At 35.9% G+C, this 14,030-nt stretch overlaps 1 protein-coding gene across 1 annotated transcript; it reads left to right on the top strand.

Annotated features, from left to right (window-relative positions):
• Positions 1 to 798: 798 nt before the first annotated feature.
• LOC112033089 (probable E3 ubiquitin-protein ligase RHC1A) lies at positions 799 to 3,341 on the top strand. Its single transcript, XM_024065869.2, has 2 exons — positions 799 to 1,067; positions 1,993 to 3,341. Exon 2 carries the CDS (start codon positions 2,067 to 2,069, stop codon positions 2,937 to 2,939), a length of 873 nt encoding a protein of 290 aa, XP_023921637.1. The 5' UTR covers positions 799 to 1,067; positions 1,993 to 2,066; the 3' UTR covers positions 2,940 to 3,341.
• The last annotated feature ends 10,689 nt before the right edge of the window (positions 3,342 to 14,030 follow it).

Here is a 14,030-nt window from a genome sequence, read left to right as displayed (position 1 = left end):
GATCAAGATTGGACGATAATTTTTATTTTATTGAAATAAGATGAGATAAACTGGATCATAACGCATAGAAATAATTTCTTAAAATAGAACAACTAACTTTTAAAAAGATAACTATTTTTGAAGGGTTAGGAATTAATATGAATGAACCCACCCTCTTTCAAAACAACACCTAGACCACCATCGAAACCAAACCACCCATACCGTTGAAACCCATCCACCACCATTGAAAACCATCACCATAGCCCACCACCTTACTCTCCACCAATCTGTGCATGAGACTGAGAGAGAGGGAGAACAATTTTTTTAAAAAAAAAAAATTTGGATTGGCAATGAATAGTACTCAATGAGTCAATAACTTGAGCGAGGTATTGTTCATTTGCTACATTTTTCTTTTTTTAGTATTCTATTGAGCCAGTTGTAGATTATTTTTGGATTGGTTAACCAAATTTTTTTTTTTGCTACTTTTAGTATTCCAAGCTTTTAGCAAGAAATATATGGAAAAAAGATGGATAAAAGATGGTTCCCTTTTCCATTTTTTTTTTTCCAAAAAAAAAAAGGGAATATTGTTGGAATAAAAAGGAGAACTTTTTTCAACTTTAAAAGATAAAACATAAAAAACGGATTAAAGTCTAGAAATGCATAGACCCCATATTTGAGGGATAATTCCCATCATTGAATTGAATTATATAAATATAGGGATTAAGATTTTTCCAAATGAGTAGGTGACAAAACACACATGAAGCATTTAATAAGTTTAGTAAAATAATACGTATATTAAAAAAGAGTGGGCAAAATCAAAGGCAAAAAGGGTTTCCAATCAAAACACAGAATACAAGAATACAAAGAGAGACCATAAAAAATCTTAGAGGTCTTCTTCCTCCCACACAGTCACCACTCACAACTCACAGCCTGTAGACTTGGTCTCCTCTATCTCTCTCTCTCTCTCTCTCTCTCTCTCTCTCTCTCTCTCTCTTACATTCTCTTATTACTAGGAAAAAGGGTTTCTGAAATTCCCAACCTTTGAATTCAATTCTTCTCCGCTGAGTCGTAGACCCTGTTCTCTCTCGGTACGTGCTTTTCAATCGTTTGTTTTGTTTCCGATTTGATTTTCGTTTTTGATTTTGTTGTGAAGATTAATGAGTTAATGGGTCTTGTTTATTTTGTTTGAATTTGAACTGCTGCTGTTGTTTTGTGGGTTTTACATAAATTGGGTGTTTATTTATTTATAATTTTTATCTTGCTTATGCTGGCTATTCAATTTCACTCAAGTGTTATTATTATTATTTTTTCCTCTATATAAGTGGGTTTTATGGATTTATTATATTTTATGTTTCAGTTCTGCTTCATATTTTTCCATGATTGCATTTTTTTTGGGGGGGTTGTGGTTGTCAATTTATTTTATGCTTATGACTTTTGAGCATGTTGAATTTGGCTTTAATAACAATCAAAGCAATTGGATTTTTGCTATGTTATTGTTCTTGCCTTATTAGCAATAGTATGAGCAGAATTGAAATATTCAGCGGTGGTGTGTAGTGTTAGGGAGTTACGCAATTGTTCTTGCTTTGATTAATCAGTTTTAAGAGTTCTGTTTAGCTGTAAATATTTGATTTGGGTTGGAGATTTGTTGGCTTGTGTGGAGATGGAGTGACACACAGCCAGGTGCGCGCACACACGCACATATATATAAAAGTTGTGCGGGGGTTTGGGAGAGGTGGCTGAGAGGCAGTCTTACCCTCAAATTTTCATTTGTTTGTTTGTTTTTGGAAGGTCTGATTTCCAGACATTTTGAGAATAAATGGCAGAGTCTGATTTCCAGACTTGAACCTACAACATGCTGCATTGGGTGTAAGACACTTGCCATTGCACCAGGACCCGACCTCCACACACACACACATATAATTGAGCTTTTAATTGGCTTGTGTTGCTTATCGAAATTTTAGCAATTTTTAATTGTTACTAGGTTGTTGTTGATCTTCTGTTGACTATTGCCAGGGTGGACAATAAGCAGGCAGATTAATACATTGTAATCCAAGGATTTTGGTATTACACTTCATTAGAAAGAAGATATGTCAAATGTTGGATACACACACTGGTGCTACCAATGCCGTCAGCAGTTAAGGCTTGAGGGAGTAAGTGCTTGCCCTTACTGTGGTGAAGGCTTTGTTCAAGAACTCAGTGAGATATCAGAAGATGTCCTACCCAATTCAGAAGATGATTCTGCTCATCCAATACCCGATCTATTTGAACTCATGTACACATTGATGAGGCAGAGGAGTCCTGACCCAAGATTGGAACTTATGGATGTTGTTAATGGCTTTTTGAGCCAGAATAGAATGACCGGAGGAAACACTAGTATCGATGTTAGGGGGAGAACTGGTTTGCTTCCTGAACAGGGTTGGAACGCTTTTGGTTCTGGTCAATATGTTGTATTGAATCGCATTCCCAGTCCATCCTCTAATGGCAGTCCAGGAAGTGGACCTAGGCGAGCTGAATTTGATGACTACTTTATGGGCCCTGGATTTGAAGCATTCATCGAACATCTTTCTATGAATGATCGACGGGGTCCACCTCCAGCATCTCGTTCTTCAATTGATGCGATGCCCACTATTAGGATTACACAAGCACATATGCACACTGACTCACATTGTCCTGTCTGTAAGGAAAAATTTGAGTTGGGCTCTGAAGCAAGGCAGATGCCATGTAACCATATTTATCACACTGATTGTATTGTTCCTTGGTTGGTTCAGCACAACTCATGCCCTGTTTGCCGCCTTGAGCTGCCTCCTCAAGGGAATGATAGTACTCGTGGTAGTCGGAGTAGGGGCACAGGGAACAATGTCAGCAGCAGCAGCAGCAGCAGCAGTGATTATGGTGGCTCTGGTAGTCGGCAGAATCAGGGAAGGAGGAATGCATGGGCAAATTTTTGGCCATTCCACTAATCAAAGTCAAATGCTCATATGGTGCTGAAGTAGAGGAAGCACGCCTCAGCCACTCATCAACAGAATAATGAGAGGAGTTATCCTGATTGGCCTTATGATTGGTTGGCTTTCCTTGTCAAGTGTGCTTGGTTACCAATTAAATGTAGTGAAATGAAGTGGGTGAAGCAGAACTGGTTTTGGAGAGTGGTTTATTTCAAACCTTAATGCATGATTGAAAGGTAGCTGGAGGTCAATAGGAGTTTGATTAATTCACACTTCTGTATATGATACTGTGCTAGGTGGAGTGGAACTGGTTTTAATAGTTTAATATATTATTGTAAAGAAATTACAAATTCAGTAGTACTTTTTTGCATCTTATTTATGCCAAGTGAGTTAGTGCTTCTCAGCTTCCCCTTTAAAGAACATGGTGTGTTCATGGTTTCCTTGCATTTGTAAGTCAGCTTTATTTCTCTTTCCTTGCCTTTATTATCTATAGCTTGCTGCAAATAGTCAGATCATAAAAAAAATTTACATGAATTGTATGTTGATTTCTTGAGTTGTGCCACTACAGTACACTTCCCGTGTTCTTGGTTTTTTAAAATAAAATTTCTTACGTTACTTGTAAAAAAAATGAATTGTATGTTGATGATATGATGTTGGTCTTGAAATCTACTTGCCTCCTTGTACTATTGCATCCCCAACCAAGACCACTGCTGTCACTACATCACCACCATTGCTACTGATCATGCTTCAGTATCGCCTGATTTGTGTGTATCCATAATTTGCCAACAATGTAAGATGAAAGTCTACCTCCTTGAAAGCCTCTACTTGCCTCCTTGCACTATTGCATCCCCAACCAAGACCACTGCTGTCACTACATCACCACCATTGCTACTGATCATGCTTCAGTATCGCCTGATTTGTGTGTATCCATAATTTGCCAATAATGTAAGATGGAAGTCTACCTCCTTGAAAGCCTTTATGCTTGTCATACTTATTCATGGCTTTCCTCTTTAAAAAAGAAAAATTATGCTCCTGCTTTTTTCCATCCCATTCTTCAGTCGGCTACCCTCTTTTATGATTTTTTTTTTTTTTTTTTATGTGATATCCAGATAGCACAGTGCCTAGTCTGATGGGTATGTTGTCTTCAACCTTGCCCATTCCACCATTGGTGTGGATGCAGCTTGATATATTTTCAACTTTTACTGTTAGTACTGGTCATAACCTTATAGATCAGCCCTAGGGTAAACTGGTTGGGGCTTTTGTGCTTGGATGCATTGAAACAAATTTGAATGCATGATTAGGGATAAAGGAGTTGGAATGTAATGCAGAATAGTTTTAGATTTTTCTGATGAACTCTAGCTTGATTGGCACCTCCTTGTCCTTTGACAAAGAGGTTAAGAAAGAGGTACATGGTCGCATTTTGGTTTGGGCCCTTTGGGGTACCCTTGAATTTCAAACCTCCAAAGAAAAGGTTCATGGTCAGGGGATGCAGGATGGGTGGAGTGTCGATTAAAACTCAGAATTGACATAGGGTCAAGCCGACCTGTCTTTAACCCATCCTCGGATCCACCACAATGGCTGAACAGAGTTCTATATATGTGATGTGACTAGAGGCTTTATTAATGGGTTGCCAAGATCGTAGGATCCTAAGAAAGGAAAATCAGGTTTTGAGTATGGTAGAAACTTGATCCTTCCAGCCTATCGTGATTTAAACGCTCTGAAGCTACTGGGATTCTTCATAGTCCCCAAAATCCAAATGTTGCTTCCCTTCTAGGGGCCACTTCTTTTATTAAAACAGAACAATCAATGTTAACCGAAACCAAGTGGTGTTTATGGGATGTTAAGCATATTAGTTTAAACCATCTTGCTTGTTAAGTTTATTGATGGAGACAGATGAACTTGGAAGGCAGATCTTGTTAATAAGCTGTACCATTTTAAGGACATGTTGGTTTGGCCTAATTCCAAATCAGGTCAATATGTTGTAAGTAGAGGTTATCATCTGCAAAGAAGACAACTTGATGACGAGCATGGTTGGTCTAAAGGTCATGTGTTTTCTCAATTTTTTTTTTTGGGGGGATCATATTGTGGAAATTGAAAGTACCATTTAAATGTTTATTATTTTTGTAGATAAATTTTTTTGAATGCCTTACCTGTTAAAGCAGAGTTGCATAAAAGGAGAATAGCAATTGCTACTGTAGTTTGCGTGGTGAGGATAAGGAAACTATTGACCATCTTTTTTAGTTATGTCCTATTGCAAGAGCTGTGTGGTTTACCTCTGAAATTGGTATGAGAACAGATCTGTCATAGCCTTATTCCATAGGTTTTTGGATTGTACATGGATTAATGAATTTTATGAGAGAGGGGCTGCCAGTACTGACTTTATTTATGTAGTTGCTGACATTTTATGGACATTTTTTTTTAGTAACTTTTGAAGGGTGGGAAACTTCAACTGTTTATGTTGGAGTCTATTGTGAACGAAGATGTAAATTAATAGTGTAATCAATTTAAGATGACCAATCTCCTGAATTTGAGAGGTAATAGACTTTTGAGTTAATTTTCTACGGAGTTTTTATTAATGCATTTAGCGTACATAAATAGCCAAGATGAGATAACCTCATCAACAAATCCTAAAACACAAGAACTAATCCTATCCTAAAACATTAAAGTCAATTTGAATACAAACAAATAACATTACTAATCTACACAAATCCTAAAGCATAGGAACTACTCCTATCTAAAACATAGGAATCAATTTGAATACAAGCAACTAACACTACTAATCTACCCAAATCCTAAAACATAGGAACTAATCCTATCCAAAAACATAGGAATCAAATAACACTACCAATCTACGCCTACCTTATTTAGATAAGATCTATCACTAAGCCTAAATTAAATACTTCCAATTCAAATACAATTTATCCAGCACATCATCTTGGGTCATAACTCATAACAGAGTCCCTATATGGCTATAACTATAGAGAAGCATTATAGGATGACAGGAATGTAACTCTCACTGAGTAAAGGGAAGGTAGACTAATTTTGGCACTTGTATAGTATGACAGGTAAGTTGCTTGTTCTACTTCGGTCCTTCTTGTTGCTTTGTCAAGTGTCAAATTTTGATTGGCTTATCTTTTAGTTTTAGACCTAGGTTCTAATTGGGAAAATGGAGTCACAATGGAAACTAGTTTTGCCATTTTTCTGAATGTGATGTACAAAAGCTATTTGTGTCGAAATTAATGAAAATTGAGGTTAAGTAAGATGATTTAATGCTAGAGCTTGTTAGGCTTTATAGTAATGCAAAAGTATCATGAAAACCTTCTAGTAGAAGTGAGATGGTATTATATGTACGATGTATCCACCCTCTCACATGGGGTGAGTCCCACAAATAAATGAGTAGATACATATATCGAATACATTATAAATTTTCTCCTAGTAGAAGGTAAAAGATGATTCTAGTAAGTGGGTTTTGACAAAATTGGAGCCTTTGAGTGGTCGGATTTGTGAGAAAACGAACTAATCTAGTTTTATACCGAACAAGGGAATCTGGTTGGTTTTTAGTCTTATGCGTTCTTGGCTTATTCAAAAGAAGAATTCCTCCATTATCCTCCAAACCGCAACTCTTAAATTTTACCATGGCCCTGTTATGTGGATTTGGACCATATTTGGAGAGGATGAAAATTTTATCACGGGCTTGAGGCCCGCCCATTCAACAAGAACCGCCAAACGATCTTTGTCAATTCTATGGCTGGGCCAGTCACTCTGAAAAGCCCATCTCGTTTGGTGTGTCGAAAATTGGGCTTTTAATTGCATTTTGGACTCAAGGCATGTGGATTGTGGTGGTGTTTTCTTTCTTGACCCAAATATTTTGTGCTTGTTGAAAAATTAGCCATGAACACTTGGTTGCATGCACAGTGGTAAAGTCGGGTAATTTTAGGGTCACACCATTTTAGCAATTGTGACTAATTACTTGTTAATTTTATATAAACCTACTATTTTTTCTTCATTACTCATAATTTGTCATATTAGAGTTGTGGCAAAGTTGTAGTACAAAAGGTTGTGGTCCTAGATTTTTTTTCTTTTTTTTTAACCATAAATTATATGGCTAACAGGCTAAGCTTCAACAATGCTACAAATTTAAAAAATAACAAATTTCACAACTTTTTTCACATGTTATAGACGATAAATTATTATCAATGCAACATCACTTTCACAAAAAATCATCATTAACATTACTTTAACTAGACCTCAATTAAAACCTCCCAACTCAATTACTCATATTATGAAAAAAAGAAAATTTGTGAAATTTGTTGTGTGGTGGACTTATTGAAAGCACAATAGTTTTAACTTTAGATCTAGCTCACTTTTGTTGAAGGGCTATAAACGAAATTCTATGAAGCATTTAGATGTGTGGTCTTAACTCCCAATTAATTATAAGCTTAGTAAAATATGAGTTTATTTTTCAAGCTCATAAATCAGTCAAAATTTGGCTTCTTTTTTATTGAATTCCATTGTTCACAAGCCTATTTTTTAACAAATTTTTTTGTATTTGGGCTCGACTTATTTATTAAATAAGCCTAAAATTAAAAGTCAAGCTTAACTCATTTATAAGCAAACAAACATGAACGAACCTTTTATTGAATCAGCCCGAGCTATTTACGAACAACTTGGTTTATTTACAACCCTAACTACTGGGACAAAAATACCGAAGTAGCCCCGTGACTTAAAAGGACCATTATGCCCCTAAAAGAATTCAATCTACCACCATATTTTCCCTCTCATCATCTTATCTATATATATATATAACACCGAAAATTTTGAAACTCCCACAATTTTCCATATCAGCATTTAATTTTTTTTTTTAATTTAATTTAAAAATAAATCTAATTTTTTTCCCCACCAAATACGCGTTACAAAACCCTAAGGGTCGTCAATGGGCCGGGTCGGGCCGGCCCGGCCCTTTTTTACTTGGCCCATGGGTACAATGAGCTGGGCATAATGGGCTATTAACTAGCTAATGGGTCAGGTTGGGCTGGGCCGAAAGAAGAAACCTTAGCCCATGACCCTGCCCATGGGCAATGCCTATTTTGTCTTTAGTGAGTTAGGCTATCGGATTGGGCATAATGGGTCACCCATAGGCTTGTGTTAGCATATTATTTTATTATTTTGTTAAGAAAAGAATCAATTTTTTTTAAGGAAATAATCAATCTATTTTTTTTAAAGGAAAGAATTAAAGAATTTAATACTTAATTACAATTTTTTTTACAGTCAAATTTATTTAATTTTTGTTTTGTTGATGGAAACCTATTTAATTTTTTTATTTATTAAGTCTTTAAATAGTTTTTAAAAAAAATTGTATCTTTAATAAAAAAATGTCAAATGGTTAATTCAAATTTGATAGACTACTAGAAAAATATGTATTTAGTAAACTAAGTTTAACATAATTACTTTGGATATCTTAGTGGTTGAGGAAGTTCTCTTAAGAAATTCCTCTATGATATCTCAAGATCAATCCTTCATACACTTCTTATATATTTTTGTTATGAATAATGAGTTATTAGGCTGGGCCAATGGGTTAGGCCAACGGACTGGGCAACGAGTTGGGTTATTGGGGGTACCCATGGGCATAAAAACTAGCCCATGGCCTGACCCACTAGGCTAGTGGGCTACCCATGGGCCTCAATAACAACAGGCCGGGTCGCCCATTAGGCCGATGGGCTGTTGGGTTTCTGGGTCGAGCTGTGGGCCGTGGGCTATTTGATGACCCTTACAAAACCCGATACCTCTTAACAACCAAAAAACGAAAAAATCTCTCTTCTCTTCTCACACACTAACATCTCCTTCCTCTAAACCTCTCTCTCTCTCTCTCTCTCTCTCTCTCTCTCTCTCTCTCTTCTGAAATTTATTTTTCTGTGCACAACTTTTGGATTCAATTCTTTCTTTTTCCCATATTGATATAAATGTTGGCCTTCCGTTGTATTCACAAAATCCTTTTGAGTTGTCATTAATTTCTTGGCTTGGTTTGTTTGCGCAAACTAGCAGTTTTGCCGCTTTTGGATTTTGTATATATATGTTGATTTTATTGGTTTATTTGTTGTTCAATTCTAAGATTCCAACATAATCAAACAAAGAAATATATGGCATTGGTATGAAACTATGAAATATTGGCACACCTTTGAGGTTTGTAAGTTGGAATATTTGTAGTTGTAGTTTTTTTATTGACAAGATTTTATTCAAAAAGATTGGCAAGTTTTTATCACCTTGATTTATAAAAAATTAAAAAAAAAAAAAAAAAAAAAAAACCCCTCTTTTTTTTTGTCTCATGGTGGAATTGATAACTATTAATGCCTATTTCTTAATTTTTTTAATTGTTGAAATTGTTTTAGTTATTGGACTAAAAATAAATAAATTGTTTTAGTTATATATGGAGATTTTTAGTTCTATACCTTCGAATTAAATCAGTTTTAACCTCTATCATATTGCACTCAACTAACTTGCATACTTAAATACTGTGTAACTAGGGATATTTTTGACACCTACACTTCGATATATGGATTTCATAGAGAGTTTGTAATGGTTAAATTGTTAAGGAGATGTTACATTTACTATTCTTTTGATCTTTTATTTAATTTGATTAGTACTTAATGCATTTAATCATTTGTTTAAATATGTTTTGGAAGTAGATTAGAACTTGATTTTAAAGTATGATTTTTGTGGAGTAGAGGTTTGCTTAGGTTTCCAATTGATCATGAAGGCACTTTTCTACTTTATTTCACTAAAAATTTGGTCATCTTAGTTGCTTCATATTTATATCCTAACATGTGCTATAATTTGGTTGATAGTTTTGGTATGTGGCCATATTTATAGGCTCTAGAAGTTATTTTTGCTATGTGGATAAAACAAAGTAATGAAATTTAGTAATTTTGTTGTTAATTGCTAGTGTTGAGATGTAATTTTTCTTAACTCTCTAGGATCTTTGTTTGTTATGTTTCTCTTATGAGTTGTAATTTTGTTGTTGTTTGCATTTTTGATGTGTCTTTAAGGTTTTGCTCTTAGGAAGTTTTGTTAGCTAAGTGCATGACCTATGTTTATATTAAACATGTTGGTGAGATCTTGCTTATTTACATTAAAAAAGTTTTGTTGGGTAAGTGTTTGATTTGTGGTTATATTAAACATGTTGGTGAGATTCTGCTTATTTATATTTAACTCACATTATTGTCGGTGGAGGAAGTCACATTATTTATACATTAATTTTTCATCTTTGTTGTCTTTCAAAATTTTAAATTATTCTTCACATTTGAGGGAAAAATAAGATAAAAGGATAGGAAAAAAATGCCGCTTCTTCTCCTGCAAAAATCTGAGTTGGATCATATGTTGTTCCTTAGAATCAAATTTTGGCTTGGAATTACACTTTGCTATATAATTTGCCATTGATTATGCTACTGATATTTGTAGTCCAACTTGCAATTGAGTCTGAATGTAAAGCTTGACATCAAATGAATTCAATGGTCTACAATTTGTAGAAGGATTGTCATCTCTTTTATCTCATGGAATGTTAGATGTTGTAGATTGTTTCTATTGTCATGATCCAAGGGAAATGGTGTTTATCATCATCCCAAATTATTGTCTACAATAGCCAGCACTTTAGTGCATAGCATATGAAAAGAGTCCAACCTCATCACCCCTAAGTGTTTGTGATGATACCTAAGCCAAGTTGAAGTGTTTCAATTATAGGAGAGAGTCCCTTTTTCTCCGACTCTTATTTTTTTGAGTTTGGGTTGCAGGGAATGATGATAGTGCCAATTATTCACTCCCACCGCCAAGTGAAACCTAGCAGAGGGTGTGGTTTCCTTCAAAGAGAAGTGCTTCTTTGTCGTCTATTGGACAAGTTACGCATTATGTAATTATGTTTATATTTTAATCTAATGTCAGAAGTTGCCTATTATTTCATAGACATGTTTCCTTACCTTCAACTCAGACCTCGCTATAATGCTATTAATTAGCTATCAGAATATGCTCTGCCATCACACAAAGAAAAGTAAATGAATATGTCATCTGATAGTTCCAATNTGGTAAAAAATTAGAGATTATTTAGCTAAAAAAATGGTGGGAGATCAATTTGAAGAAGTTGAAAAAGAAAATTATGAAAGAGCTGAATTTGGACCATCGGTTGCATGACATAAAAATTATATATCGTGCTCCTCATGCAGTGTTCAATGACCGTATTGTCTTCATGCCTATTGAAATAAAAGGAGACAATCATGTTAAGATTATGTTTGACAGGATAAACTCTACGCCCCAGTTAAAAGCTGCCGAGTTGTATATAAGTGTGGAGCCTCGTATAGAAGTTGGTGGTGAAGATGTGCAACAAACAACTTTAGAGGGTGGTGGCGGGGAAGAATTCCTATCATTACATACAGATAGTTATCCGACTCCTACTCCGTGCACCACAGTTGGGGGTTGTACACCACCATGCCAAGAGACACCAACTCCAATGGAGGTTTGCGGATCTAGTTATCAACAAGAATATATTCAATCTCTAGGGAGGGAAGATGAAGACGAAGATGATGTTGATCATGGTAGAGATGAGTATGAAGAGATGATTGGGAGAGATGACTTTCATGAGAATACTATAAACTATGAAAATGTTAACAATGTCATGGATGATCATGATGATTATGTTATAGAGTTTCAAGATGATATAGGCGAAGGTATAGGTGTGCAGTCTGCAGTCCCTACATATGAAGCTCATGGCCCGTCATTCCATGTAAACAATTGGGATAATATAGTTGATCCATCAAAAGTTGAGATACCATTTTCATCAAGTTGGGTGCGGGGAATGAATTTTAGCAAAGGGTTGATTTTCCCTAATAAAGAGGATGTGAGACAGACATTAATAGTTTACTCTATAGACAACAACAAGAATTATATAACTGAGTAGTCCAACCAGCAAAGACTGCGTGTGAAGTGCGTGAATGAGTCATGTGCATGGAAAGTCCGAGCATTCTTGCAACGGAAGCTTAATGGGTTATGGGCTGTCACAGTATACGGTGGTCCAACACTTGTTCATTAGTTGGGGTGAATAAAGATGGCAGAATGATGAATTCCAATTTTCTTGCCAAAGAACTTCATACATATGTACTTGCAGATCACACCAGCAAAATAAAGGATTTCCAAAATCTGATGAAGGAAAGGTTTAACCACGATATATCGTACTACAATATATGGGATGCGAAACAAAAGGCTATTGCAAACATACACGGGAATTGGGTAGAGTCGTATCAAAAGTTGTAGAAGTTGTTGTTGGCATATAAGGATAGCGATCCGGGTACACAAGTGTCTTTTCGGTCGATCAACGAGGACACACTGGGTACTATTATATTCAAGTATGTGTTCTGGGCTTTCGCTCCTTCCATTGCTGGATTCCCACAATGTAGGCCAGTATTTATTATTGATTGAACACGTCTTTATGGAAAATACAAAGGAAAGTTGTTGATTGCAATGGCTACAGATGCTAATAATGAGATTTTTTCGCTTGCCTTTGCGATTGTGGATGATGAGACAGGGGCTAGTTGGCGATGGTTTTTATCTTGCCTGCGGGCCGCGATACGGGATGTGGTACCTGATTCCGGCATTTGCATAATATCAAACCGACATAGAGGTATAATATCATTTATTGCACAGTGGCCCAATGATTATGTTCCAGTATATCATAGATATTGCATTAAACATGTGGCCAGCAACTTCAACACTCAATTTAATGACAAATTCTTAAAGTCTTTGGTCTTGAAAGCAGGATACGAGCATCAAGATCGCAAACTTGACAAAATATTGGATTGCCTTAAGGAAGCTGAACTCAAATTCAGTCAAGATCTCAATCCTAATATAGCAAAAAAGAAGCCATACTCGTATCTAATGAAGGAGGGTCTGGAGACATGGACACTATAACATGATGGTGGACGCCATTATGGGGCAATGACTACTAATATGTCTAAGTATTTCAATGAAGTTCTAAAAGGTGCACGTGGACTACCCATATCTGCATTGGTTGACTACATTTGGTGCAAACTTGTCGCCTATTTCAATGATTGGTGCACTAAAATATTGGGTGATATTGAACATGGTCAGAAGTTCAGCAAGCATGCCATGGAGAAATATGAAACAAATTACAAAAAAGGGACAAGACACTATGTGAGGCCATTTAACTAGCAAGACGGTGTATACCAGGTTTGCACGACGCATAATCCACACAGATCTGATGGAGGAGACCATAGTCATGAAGTAAGGTTGCTGGAGAACATGTACTTGTGGCAAATGGGAAATCTGTAAGATCCCTTGTTCACATGTGATTGCAGTTTGTATCAAGGAACATATCAATGCAATGAGATATATTGACCCATGTTATACTTTACAACAACGACTTGCCATTTATTCACATGAGTTTCATGTGCCCAAGGATAAGTCATTATGGCGGGAGGTTGCCGGCCCAAAGTTGTACCCTAACCCTGAAATGTTGCGAGACAAAGGTCAACCTATGTCAATAAGAATAAGAAATGAGATGGATTGGAGGGAGAGTCAACCCAAGCCGAAATGTTGAGTGTGTCATGAAAAGGGCCATAACCGTAGGAGATGTCCGACTGTGATTCGCTCATCAACAAGCAGCAATGTTCCTAACTAGGTAAGCAATGCATGCAATTTTGTGATTCTCCAACCTAGTTCAATTGTGTACGGTAAATTCAATTCTATTATTTGAAATAATTTTTTTCTTACTTTTACCTGTTGGTTTTAACCCTTTGATTCTATTCCTTTTTTTTTCATAGGAAATGCTCAAAAATCATTTTTTCCACCTGAGGTGTCTTGTGATTATCCCATGTTGGCCCTACACAATTGAAACAAGTACTTTCGAATTTCTATAGCTTAAAACTTTAACATGTGCTTTTATTTATTACTTTTTCTAAGATTGTGATATATAGTATATAATTATGTAGGACTATGTCACATCAAAGGATGATACAAACTTTTGAAGTATTTTGGACAGTTATTGCTAAAGCATATTGGACCAACTTTTGGATGGTGTGATGCACAGTTGTTAGGACAAGTTGGATAATT

The sequence above is a fragment of the Quercus suber genome, unplaced genomic scaffold (genome assembly GCF_002906115.3).
Source record: "Quercus suber isolate HL8 unplaced genomic scaffold, Cork oak 2.0 scaffold_534, whole genome shotgun sequence".
NCBI classification, from domain to species: Eukaryota; Viridiplantae; Streptophyta; class Magnoliopsida; order Fagales; family Fagaceae; genus Quercus; species Quercus suber.
This window is presented reverse-complemented; position numbering and strand designations above follow the sequence as displayed.